Source organism: Convolutriloba macropyga, chromosome 8 (assembly GCF_964194025.1).
Source record: "Convolutriloba macropyga chromosome 8, txConMacr16.3, whole genome shotgun sequence".
In the NCBI taxonomy this organism is placed as follows: Eukaryota; Metazoa; Xenacoelomorpha; order Acoela; family Convolutidae; genus Convolutriloba; species Convolutriloba macropyga.
Window position 1 is genome coordinate 22,715,571 of NC_134475.1, and position 13,503 is coordinate 22,729,073.

General features: G+C 37.5%; 1 protein-coding gene across 1 annotated transcript in view; it reads left to right on the top strand.

The window, feature by feature from the left end:
• The first annotated feature begins 438 nt into the window (after positions 1–438).
• The window catches only part of LOC142344593 (uncharacterized), a 31,116-nt gene continuing 18,051 nt past the window's right edge, over positions 439–13,503 (top strand). Inside the window, exon 1 of the mRNA XM_075396383.1 lies at positions 439–1,903. Coding sequence (XP_075252498.1) covers positions 689–1,903 — 1,215 coding nt within the window. The 5' untranslated portion in view covers positions 439–688. The remainder of the gene's footprint in view (positions 1,904–13,503) is intronic.

Genomic DNA, 13,503 nt, shown 5'->3' on the forward strand with positions numbered 1-13,503 from the left:
ATACGAGAAATCACGAAACGTACAATGTAGCTTACTATTTCTGAGAAATAGTACTTCGTCCTTTTTATGTACAACTGAGAATCAATAAATTGCACGCAGAATGTGTTAAGTATTCACAAAGCCTACTGACGTCTTAAGCGAAAGTCAGTTAGTTTTGCATCGTAGTTGCGTTTTGAATCGTTTCACGGCGCTCGTGAACCTAGCAGACATAGAAATTCGGATCTTTTCCGTTGTTTGTGACAGGGGGGGGGGGGGGGGGGGGGCACAAGCACAAACAAAAAGATCCAGAAATTCTATTGCTTAAAAGTTGCTGGAATTGCTTCTTTTCATTGAAATTCTTTATTGTGGTACGTCTATTTGTTGAGACGTCATCGTATTTCTAATGAAACATTAATAACCTTATGTGAGGTTTGTTTCACTTCTGAGCTGGTACTTTTGCTTTTTGTAGCGCAGATTTCAGTTTCTTATCAATTTCCATATTTACATAGTTTGCTGTCTTTCAGTAAATTAGCAATTTTCCCGAAGAAACAGAGTCGTTTATTTGACATTTTGTAAGGATTGGTGGTTTTTCCCATTATACCCCCCGCTTAGTGGTCATATGACACACTCTGCTGAGGTTGAACAAATTACAGTTTGACTTATTTGTTTGCATTTTAAAATTAGTACTGAGCGTAGAATTGTCGCTGAAATGGTTGAAAACTACCTGCTTAATAATTTTGTTTTCCCTCGGAAAGTAGGTACTCCCCCCAAAAATTTCCCCCAAGAAAATTATGACGGATCTTTCATTCGCCTTTTTTCCCGTGGCCTCTCGAAGTTCCAGGAGCTGAAGTTTCTCAATATTATCCCTGACGAAAATTGTGACCAATTGGTTAGTATATTTGAACGTTGGCCCAAATATCAGAACTCAAAAATTGACTTCGAAAGCCTGGCGTTTGCAGTGCGTCAAGGCATTCATTCCCCGGGTGACTATTTGCCCGTGATTTGCACATCCAAAAATGCCCTGTTGTGCTTGCGGGTGCCGAAAGCAGAAGGTGAAATGGATAAGTTCTTAGTGAATGCGACCCAAATTCAGCTACCCTCAAATGTGTTCTACGGGACTGGTCACGAAACAAGTTACCCTCTGCGTACAATGCCGGATGGACCGACATTCAAGGTGTCCAGGGCTAAGGTATGCTCGGATCCAGTCATTGAAAAGATCATGGAACTCTCAAGATTTGAACTTTGGGGAGGCTGCAACTCGAGCAACTTCGTCCAGGGCGACAAGGACACGTTTGGAGTGGCGGATCCCAGCTACGTCACCAATTGGTTGATGGCACATTTGGCAGCCGCAAATGAACCTGTGACCGAAAAGGTCTTTGAGGTCAAAATACGTGACAGGGCAATTGTTGACGCGGAATCGGAGAACGCGAATCTATGGCGACGTTCGAGTGAGTTCTTCTGTGCCAAGTTTGTTCTCCGTCACTACTTAACATGGCATTTGGGCGCTGGCAACGGAATAATTGCATATAAAAGCATCATGATTGTTCTTCTAATTCAACTTTGTCGAGAAAATAGTGATTTTGACATTGAAATGGCGATACAACTGGCTGCGAAGATAGCAAGAAGAATGAAAAAGCTGGATGAATTGGTGAAATCTGGAGGAAGCTTCTCGGTCACCGATGAGGCGCAGGCAGAAATAGACGTGATCTTCGAGATCGGCGCAAAATCAGTGTCGGGGTTGAGAAGCCTGGTTGACCAGAAATGGCAAACTGTTCAAGATTTAGATGCTGATTCAAAATTCGCCAATTTTGATTCATTTTTTGCGGAATTAGAAGACACAACAATTGAAGCTCAGACCAATTTGTCATTGAACGCATTAGAGTCGTTTATTGAGAAGATCCATTTTTCGCTTTCGAGCAAACAGGTAACCAGTCTTGTTTTTTATAGTTCAAAGAGTTTGAATTGTATTCGGTCGCTGTCTTTTTTTGCGACTCGAAGAGATTGGAGAGGTCTTTTTATTTTTAATCAATTTTATACGAGTGAATTTTAAAGCAAGAAATGAAACGAACGAAAAAATTTGGGGTGGTTCGAGTGTTGAACAAACTTGGAAAGTGGAGCGATGCAAGAGTGGTTTTTGTTCATATCGCTGTTTTCTAGAGAATGAGAAATTAAGATGCAAGAAAGTTTTCTATAAACGAGCAAATTCTTTTTTAATACGTGCGGCTTTTTCAAGCAATGTCTTTTTTTTTGGTTTTAATTATTTTTTTTCTTTATAGGTTTGAATGGACTTTAGTGATGGTTAAAGGTTTATTTTGATAGTGTTTTGAGAGTTTTTGGTATTTAATACAAATTTTTAGAAAAATTTGAGGTTTTCAGCTATTTTGAGCATTTGTAGGCCAATTTTGCCACTTATTGACATCTTTTTTTGTTTTCTTTGGAACTTTGAAATACGAATAAGGCCCGAGGTTGTTTCAGCTACCAATTGAGTACAGCTTTGTTCACATAAAACAGTGTTTGAGAGATTTGACAAAAAAATCGGTAACTTTTAACTTTTTTTTAATTAAATTCTTAGTTTTTCAAATTTTATTGAAAATTATACAGGTTTGTGAGCCTAATATCGTTTTACAAATGTCACCTGAGCATTTAAATTGTCTTAGATTTTTCAATGAAGGTTTGTCTTTTCTCTGTGCACTTCTAGCATATAAGGAAGTAATTGAACTTTTCGCTTTTTTAGTTCAAGTTGTTTTTGTGCTAAATATTTCAATAATTGACTTTAGATTGCTTTTTTGATTTTATTGAGTAGTTTCAATATGTTATAATCTTCTGAAAGGTTTTTGGCAAATCTTCGGGTAGTTTCCGGGTTACTTACCGCTGTTTTTTTTAGAGATCGGTGCACACATTTTTTTTGTTATTTTTGAAGTAAAAATGAAGAAATGATTTTTGTCGCACCAAAACAGGAAATGGAGCGAAAAAGCGAGTGATTGTTTTGCTCAAATCTAAAAGTAGAGTGAGAAAACGGTGTATGAACAAAAATTCGCTTTCTCGCTGGTGGTGTCTTGTTCTTATGCGGAAATTTTACTTTGATTTTGACAGTTCTTTCGGTTTTGATCGATTTTATTCGAAATAGTTTCTTCAATCCGGGTCGATGTTATTTGGTGGATTTTTTTTAAAAAAATGCGGTGAATGCTTTCAAGTTTTGAAAGAAATGCGGTGAGTGAGGTGAAAAAATTAATTCACCGCATTTCTTACAAAAAGTCACCGACTTTCTGACAAAAATTTACCGCTTTTGTTTTCCACAACGTTTGTTGAATCTAATTTAAGTTCACAAAGAATATCGTACAAGTAAGTTGATGGCGTAGTGGAATAAAAAGTTGTAGACATACAGAGGTGAGAGGTTCAAACCCGTGTACGAAAGTTATTTTGTAAGAATGTGGTGAAGACGCGGTGAAAATAAACAATTCACCGCAAAGAAAAACGCTGTGATTATTTCACTGCATTTCTGACGAAAATTCACCGCTAAACCTCGACCCGGCGGTCCATTCTTGCTCTAGCTCTTTGTTAAAACTCTTTGAATTGTTTTAGGACTTGTCTTGCTATGTTTTTTGTATTGAGGCGCTGTCTTTTTTTAAGATCTGTTCACACATTTTCATGATTTTTGAAGTCAAATTGGAGTAGTGATTTTGGTCACGCCGAAACAGGAAATGGAGCGAAAAGGCGAGTGGTTTTGTGGCGTGAAATTTTTTAACTCTAATTTCAAAGTAGAGTAAGAAATCGGTGTTTGATCAAAATTTCGCTTTCTCGCTGGTGGTTTTTTTGTTCACATGCGGCATTTTGACTTTGATTTACTGTTCTTTTTTTAAATTTTTTTGATCTGATTTTTTGGACATGGTTTTCCCAATTCACTCACAGTCCGTTTTAGGTCTAGTCTTCAGTTTAGTCAATGAAAATTCTTTGAATTGTACGTCATGACTTGTCCTGCTATGTTTTTTATTTGTTGGTACATCTTACGGGCTCTTTCACCATTATCACAGCCAACTCGTTCAGTGATGAGAAGACAGAACTTCATGGTGCGAGGGACTGCTTTTCTGGCGGTTAAGACCTCCTCACGCCAACTTTGAATAGGTCCTAAATTGTTGAGTATTTTCAAGAAATAAACACACTAGTTTTCAAACAACTTTGGCTAGCTTATAGAGACCTCTAGAAACTCTTGATGTCTGGAAACGGCGTGATCAGGCGGTTGGGACCGGCTTCTCATCACTTCCAGTCATTGCGTATTATTACGCTCAGCAGAGTCGATTCGAAAATTACGCATCTTTTTGTCGCTCGAAAGCAAACGGGAGCGTTATGCCATTCACTACCGCTTAAGCGCTCTCAACCAGTTGGTCTTTTCATGCGTGCTTTTTTGCGCAATTGTTTTTTGATCGACTTTAATGCCGAAAATTTTTGATTTTAACTTTTAAATTTCAACTCACGAAAGTATGAACAAAAGCGTAGTGATTGAACAGAAGTATCTTTATGGAAATAAAATTGTTTAATAAGAAAGAAAAGTTTCTGTTTAGCTTATGAGAGAAATATGTCCTCAGGCGCTTATGATATAATTTATTAGCGTATGGGTACCTTCAGTAGCTGGAAATCAATCCGCCAGGTGCTACGAATTTGACTAATTTTTAATTTCTCTCCAACGTATTTTTAGTACCATTTTTGGGATCCGGTTGGTCTTTTTATTGCGTGCTTTTTTTGCGCGATTTTTTATCAAATTGGCGACGATTTGGAATTTTAACCTCAATGTATTATTTGAAGCACCGTAAAATAGAAGACGTTTGGTGCTGTGTTCCCCTCTCCACGTCCATTTAATCATGCTTGAGCATACTGTTTGCTTTTGATATCTTCACGCGTAAAAATTTAAAATTTGACGTTTAAATGCACGTGCGTGGTAGTTGATGAGAGAAAACGAAAGAGTGGAAAAGAAACTTCTATCAGAACTTAAGCTCGAGCTCAAATTTAAATTATCAAACATTACCCCCCCCCCCCCCGTTTTTGCGATCTGATTACCTTTATTGGGAGTGTTCTTGGGGTGTTCTTGGAGTGTTCTACTAGAAGAAGACGAGTCCAATAATCCGGCGAGATCTTTCCTGTAAACGAGTTTTCTCCCCGAAACAATCGAGTGCTCTGGTTATAAATTTTTGCGTTTGAAAAGCCATAGGCTCTTCGTCCAGAGTCACGGTTTGTCCAGCATTGTCAATTTTATTCCAAGGGAACCTTCTTCAGGTACCAGGTACTCTAAAGATGACAAAAAACAAAAAAGCGAAGCCTTATGCTCACATCAGTGTAATAGATTTTCCCTGTGGATCTTGCCCAAAAAATTGTGACAGTTTTTGTCTACAATGTTCATTCTGTAAAACGTGGTTTCATGTTTCCTGCTCAAACTTACCAAACAGCTTTTTGGCCGTTTTGGGAAAAATTAAGGGCATTAGTTGTCAAAATTGCGAGCAAAAACATCAACTTCCTGTAACAAAAGCCGATATTAGTTTGTTGTCGGATAAAATTCAATCACTTAAAACACACTTTCGACCAGAGTTGTCTGAAATCAGAAACAATATTAACTAATTGAAACAAAGCTCATGCGAAGCTAAAATTGAGCAGCTACAAATGAAATATAATACTTAAAAAGCCGTGTGGGTATTTTGAAGCAAAGTAGCCAAACAAAACCTCAAAATAATCAACAATCGGAACATCACCTGTGCAACAAACTAATAATATTTGGAATACAGGAGAGTCAGAATCAGCGTTCGAGAATTGAAGCAATGAACGAAGACAAAAAACAAGTAGTATCTATTATCAAGCAAATAATGGGGCTGAAAAATGTAATTCATGACAGTTTCAGATAAGGGAAACTAGTAAACGAGAAGAACCGACCTATTGTAGTGAAAATCGGTAATGCTTGGACTTTCAGAATGGTCTTTTTATCCGTTTCAAAGTTGAAAAGTTCTGCAGTTGTCGTAAAAAATTTCTCTCCGCTGAAGGTTACAAAAAAGAAAAAAACAGTATAATAGCGGAAGGCAAAACTGATCAACAGTTTTGGTTACGAAAAACACAGTTTCTCCATTAAAGGTCAAGAGTTATTTTATAAAGGAAAAGCTATTGGGCAAAACTTTAACCCTTGTAGTGTGCAATCGTCTACAGATCAAAACACCCATACCTCATGACTTTAAGTCCCCAAAATCTCATCTTTAAACTGTAGATCCTTGTTGAATGTTAATCGAAGAATTAGTCTTGATATTCATCTCAGAGTTCACAAACCCGATATTATCTGTCTGAGTGAAACGTGGTTTTATTCGAGAGTTGATCACACCTCTGTCTTGGTTTCATATTGTTAGCGTAATGAGTAGAATTGATCAATGCAATGGCAGCCATGGAGGATTTTTTATTAGTTTGAAAACAGAAATTAATTATCAAAGTGAAACTATCCAAGCCAAATCTCCTGTTGACTCTGCAACTTCGGTTTTCTTCTGCAATTTAGAGCAGGAAATAACTTTGATTAATGTTTGCAATCCACCTGATGTTTCGCCTTATTGCTTAGAAGTTGAATTGTTTGATGCTTATTTACAAGATATTAATAGTTCGGCACATGAAATTTTTTTAAAAAACAACTTAGATCTCATCAATGTGCTCATAGTAGGTGATATAAAGCTTCCTGGACTTGATTGGAGTCTTCTAAGCAGTAATAATGCCTATGAAAAAAAAGTTTTACCAGCTTTCTCAAAAATAAGGATTTTGTTCTGTCCTAGAAGACAAAAACATTAAAAATGATTGCTTTCTTGCTATGTTTCCTGACACTACGTCTTTTGCTCAGATCCAATCGACTTTTTCCGATCACTCAATGATTAGCTCTGAAGTGCATTTTTCGAGCAGTCAGGTTGGGCTACCAAAATCAATTTAATCTTTCCGAAAATTGGATCATCCCAAAATGGCGGAAGGATTCAAATTCATCGATGCCCCAGCTGGGGATATAAACCACACTTTTCAAAACTTTTATGCTGAAATCAACTTTTGCTGTATGGCTTTTGTTCCTCGGAAAACTACAAGACGCAGCGAAGCGCCTTGTTATTTTTGTCACGCAGAGAACATTCTAAATACAGCCAAAAGACGTCAAAAAGACAACAACGTAATTGAAAGGCTTGAAAAGAATCTAGCTGATTCACTTGAACTAGATAAAACAGTATATCTAAATTCCTTTGCAGGTTTAACTTTGACAGAATTTTTTCAAATTATTAAGCGCTTTCATCGTGTTCCCGATCTGCCCAAAAAGATGAAGTTTTGTGGAAATAGTATTTCTGGATCACTGCAAACTGCCAATGCCTTCAATCAACATTTCGCATCTCTTTTCAAAGAAGAGACGAGCCCTCTCTCCTTGCCACCTGCTTCCGCAGACCCCACAATTTGTCCACAAGACATGTTTTTCACCAAAAAGAAAGTAAAGACGATAAATCTAAGTTGTCATTTGGGTTCTGAGTCATACGATAAATTGCAGCCAATTTTTTTGAAAACTTTATCAGCTGCCATTGTAGCAGTTGTTATTGCGATATTTAATAAAATATTAGATGAGCAAGAGTTTCCAAAGAGCTGGATGAAAGCAATAATTAAACCTCTGCATAAAAAGGAGTCGAGAATTGACATAAAGAATTACGGGCTCTCCCTGATTTTCGAGAAGTAATTGTATAGAAAATTTAGGGATTTAGTTTATTGAAGAATTTAGACAAACGCCAGCACGGTTTTAGGCCGAAGCATTCTACAATAACTCAAATGCTTCAATACTGTGGAAAATTTTTTTGTTATTTGAATGCTAAAGAGTCTGCATTAAGCATTTATCTCGATATTGCAAAGGCGTTCGATACAATAAATCACAATGCAATTTTGTTGAAGCTTATGAGTTTTGGATTTGATAACCAGTTTGTCAAGTTTTTGCAGATTATTTATCAAACAGAACGCAGTGCGTATATATTAAAGATGAGTATTCATCAAAGTTAACTGTTACAAGTGGTTGGTCCACAGGGTTCAGTGTTTGCGGTTTTTATGTTCGCTGGGTACATTAACGACCCTCCATCTCTACTGGAGAAAAGCACATATCTGTTTGCCGATGACACAAAAAATTATTGGAAGTCGAATAAATTTTTTTCCCTACAAAATGATGTAAACAAAGCTTTCAAATGGTTGCAAGAATATGTTTTGATATTGAAAATTGAGATCAGTGTAGTGTCCATTTGTATGCAGACGATACAGAAATTACATGCAAATCTTCGGTGAATGATATTGGTATAATTTTTTACTAATAAGTTGAAATGGGATGGTCAAATCAGCCAGCGGCTGCTGAAGGCACAATAAAAGCTTTTCTTCTTGAAGAGAAACGTTCCCTTTTCTACAAATACGAGAATAAAAGAAAGTTTATGCAACAGCTACATTTTATCAGTTTTACTTTACGCGTCAAATGTTTGGTTCTCGAGTTGGCCAAATTGCAGAAAACTAGAAAAGATGCATAAGAAATTTTTTTACCGATAGTGACTACAATCAGAGCCTTATTTACCTTAATTTGCTGCCAATCAGTTTTCTTTTGGTTCGAAATGATCTTCTTATGCTGAACAAAATTTACAACTGGATACTGTCCTCAAGTTTGATGATTATTGGAATGTTTTCAAAGGACCGCACTGCAACTGTTCAGCAGCAAAACAATTTTTGAGGACAAATTTTAGTTGGACGAAATCAGTCAAATTGGAAGAGTATTTTGTTTTGAGAGTTGTATAATATGCAAATGTTCTCACCCAGCGAAATGACATTTCAACTTTTGACTGGACATGTCCAACAGTATTATTTCGGAAACAGTTGAACTCTCGTTTAAAATTAAAGGCTGAGAACTTCAAGTACTATCAGTATCCTGTAAATTGGTCCTGTTTTTGTAACTAATTAACAAAGTGATTCCCGTTTCGCGGGTTTCAAGTCACTTTAATAATAATAAAAATAATAATTAAAATATATAAAAGCAAACTCATCAGCATTCAATACTGTTTAAGGTTTGTTTATTGATTGAATTGAAGTTTGTTTTGTGGAAAACAAATTGTTTGATAAGAAGAAATTTTTTTTAGCTTAAGAAAAGAATAATGGCGTAGGCAGATGTTATTTTACTTCTTCTTTGGATAGTTATGAATAAACAAAAGAAAGGACGAGCGATGTTAGTTATACAACTTTTCGGAATACTAAGAAGAGTTCAAGTAAAAACCAAGAACCTAAATTTTGGAGACCTAAATTGTAACACTATCGAAAAGAGGCGCAGTTGATGTGTTTTCAAATTGGAGGTATTGAATGCAAGGGTTTTTGATCAGTCGGACTGTTAATGGTTAGCTTTTCTTTGTTTGTTAGTAATTATATATACTTGATTTCGACACAACTTTGATTGGCGCGTGGATAAACTTTATTTTAGGGTGACTTGAATGCTATCATTAGAAATCCAGCGGAGCCTTTACTTTTTAAACATTTTTTTGATTTCAGCGTGCGAAGTCAAGCCCGGATTAGGTTACGCTGTTTTCGGCATTCCTCGTCAAATACTGAATCCTTGACAAATTCTAGTATTTGAATAATATTTTTCTTAAATATTCTCGTTTTGTTTAATTTGTCTTTTTTTTATTTTTTCCCTCCCTCCGATCAACATCTTTCTTAAATTAGTTTGTTTAAGGGTATCGCCTTATTTCTTACTTAGCAATTACAGGACATTTATAACTTAATCTTCGAGATTTCGGACAATTTTTTTCTAAACTGTTTGATTAGGAAAATTCACCTGCATCTGAACTGTGAATGATTCCTATGAATTAAAGAACACGTTCTCCGATTGGTAGCGGAGATTGAATTAAATTGGATAATCAAATATCTGAACGAAATAAAAACAATTAGGACCCATATAACTTTATGGTTGATGTTTGTACTGCTGGTTTTTTTCTTTATACCGGTAGATGATTTATGAGCTATAAAGACTCGGAGGATAATGTTAGTCAAAACCGGTTAGATAGTTTCAATATACAGTCTTTGTTCGTTGGGGTAGTTTTCCCAAATTAGTTCCCCTAGCCTCAGTTTGTTTTCACTGAATAAAATGAAATACAACTTAAGAAATACAGTTTTCGACTAGAGTGGTGCAACGCAATTAGAGAATGTAGGCACACAAAGCGAACCAATAAATCTTGAATCCACAAAGACATGCATACGGTTTTGAATCAGGAATCGCAAAATGCAAGTGTTAATTATTTTTTTTTCACATAGCTCCAGGTACAGTTCTTTTTCTGCCAGATACCGCAGATAAGCTCTACAGAGTTCAAGTTCTAAAAAACTGCAATGAGTACATCAAAATAAGTTATCTTGATTGGGGTCAGAGCACGACGCTTTGTTCAATTCCAAACTAATTTGGGTGTATTTGAAATACAAAGAGCAGTTGAGCAGCCGTCGGAAAATTAACACAGACCTCTCAAATAAAATAGACAATCTATTGGTCTCCTGTGATTCCAGTCAGTTGAATAACTCATATTTTGAAAATGTTGATCTCTCAATAAAGTCCAAAAGATACAAATTGCCAAATTGTTGACAATACTGAGTTCTGACGTGCCAACCTGTTGTTTTGTTCCAATCCAATTGAGAGCACTATGGTCTCAGTTGCTATCAAGTGTTCTTTTTGAATGTGTTGAGGCTCCAGACAACGAGACAAATTGGCAAGAATTTTTCGCGGTTTCAAAATGCATTCTACGTGCTTGTAACCGACGAGATAAAAAATAAAAGTGCAATCAAGACCAACGTCTCACAAAACGTTTTAATCGTTGGAACGCCGGTGAATATGGGAAGCTTTGTTCAGAAGCTGTCTCCATGAAACAATCAAAAAACAGACAACGGACAGCATTGAAGAAATAACGGTCAGAGCAAAAACGTTGTGCTTACATGCTCAATTTGGCCGAGCTGCTAACATTTTAGCTTCTGAAGGTCTCGCACCCAATAAAAAAAGCTACATTCACAGCACTGGAAAAGTTACACCCTAACAAACCGTTACCCGGTGTCAGTATACCTGAGGACATTGCATCCAATGCGTTCCAATTCAATGAATACTTAGTTTATGAACAACTGAAGACATTCAGCAAGCACACTGCAGCCGGTCCCCTTAAGACGCAGCTTAATGCACTGCACACGATCGGTTTGAGTTTGCTCTGAAAGCGATAACAAAGTTCGTAAATTTTGCCAGAAGGGGACTTTCCTGCTTTTATTTCCAAAGCACTCTTTTGAGCTTAACTCCTGGCTTTATCCAAAAAGAATGTTGGGGTGCGTCCGAAAGCACTTGGCATTGTGTTGCAACGCCTCAGCAAAATGCCTGGCAAGTGAAGCTAAATCAGAAGCAATTGAGTTGTTTGATAGTCTGCAATTGGGAGTCGGCGTTTGCGGAGGCGCTGAGGCAATCATTCATTCGTCACAAATTACATACGATAACATAGTTAGTGCTCACTCGTACGACGGCGTGCTTCAAATTGATTTCCAAAATGCTTTTAACTCAGTAAAGTGTTCACACTTATTAAAAGTGACTTGTGAATTTATTCATGGAATTGCCGTCTCCAACAGTTTCTGCTACTCCCAATACACACCACTCTTTTGTAACAATGTAATCATTCAAAATGAATGGGATGTTCAACCAACAGGGTGATTCGATGGGACCGTTATTGTTTTCATTGACGTTATGGCCAATCATACAGAAGATCAAGACATCAGTTCTGAGTTTGTTACAGCATAATTGGTGCTTAATTGATGGGTTTATTGCTTGGTCTGAAGATCAGATCAACCAAACGCTTGAAATTCTAGCCAACAAAGTTCCCACCGAGAGAGGTCTAATTTTGAGAAAAGACAAATATGAGCTGTGGTCAATTCAAGATTTACCCTCCGTTGATCAGGCAGTAAAAAAGAATGTGGGAATCGGTTTTGAAGTTCTGGGCGGTGCGGTTGGTTCAAAAGAATTTGTCGCTTCTTGTTTGAAGAGAGTTCAAAAAATTTTATCTATGCTGGACAATTTACATCACCTCAATGATCCTCAATTTGCATTAGATATCCTTTGTTACTGTTTGGGAACACCGAAACTAGTATACTCTTTACGAACTAACTCTCCATCAAACGAGATGCTCGAAGTATTAAAAAGTTTTGAAAACGGCCAAGTTAAAATGTTGGATCAATTTGATGGCCCAATTATTGGTGACGACGCAAGGAAACTATATTCTTTACCTATCAGTTTGTGGGGACTGGGCGTCAAGCAGTCACAAGAGCAATACAAAGGAGCGTTTGTGAGCTCAAATATAGCCTCAGACGAGCTGGTCAACAAAATAACAAGTAGGCGTCCCTCAGAAAGTGACACTTTTGAAGAGTTACACCAGAATCTGGAACCGCTCAATCTACTTTCGCAAACGCAAAGAAAAGATCCAAGAAGCACTTGATAAAGATAAATTTGCTACCCTAATAACAAATCAAATGTCAACCAGGGAAAAATCAAGACTCCAATCACTATGACTGCATTATTCTGGCGCGTGGCTTGCTGCGTCTCCAATTCCTGCTCTGGGTCTACATCTTTCGGCTAAGGAATTTCAAGTCACTGTCAAGTACAGGCCTGGGATCGCGGTTTCTGATCGAAAAAGAAAATGTCTTCATTGCAGGTCAGATACATTGGACAGATTTGGTGACCATGCAGTTGCCGGCCATGGAAGGGGAGATGCGATTTCTAGGTACGATGAAATTCGCAACCATATAGCATCCGCCTGTTCAGCAGCTAATTTGGTCCCAGTAATTGAAAAACGCAATCTCCTTGCGGAAATTAACTCACGCCCAGGAGACGTCTATCTGCCTTCTTGGAAATCTGGCCAATCCGCTGCTCTAGATATAGACTTCCTCTCTGCAACCTAAACTTATTTCTCATGCGGCAGAAAAGTCGGGCTATGCAATTGAAGCTGCTGAAGGTGAAAAAAATGCTCAGTATGAAAATAGCTGTGCTCAACAAGGAATTTTGTTTGTACCTCCGGCAATAGAAGTTTTGGGCAGTCTGTCGAGGACTCTGAAGAAGGCCTTACTCCGCATGTCGTTGTAAGCTGATGGCAGAAATTATCAATCTGAGGGACATTCCATCGCCTTCGATAGAGCAGTTCAGTGATTTTCTGTTGTCATTATACGAAGATCAGCTACTATGCTCTTATCGCGAGCTCCGTAGTTAAATGCAGCAATTAGTTGAACTTGTCTGATAATTAGCGACCCGATTACGTGGGACACAATGTGAAAATAGCTAGTCCTAGACGCGTGTGTTGAACTGAATCAATCTCTCGTTGAGTTAGAAACACGCCCAGAATCATTATTGAACTCACCCTGTGAGAGGGGAGCCTTTTCTTAAGCAATGTCATCCAACAGGAGGGGACTTGTGCTCATTTCAAGTTCAACGAAGCGAGGAAATTTTTAAAAAATGAGAGTTAAAAGGCT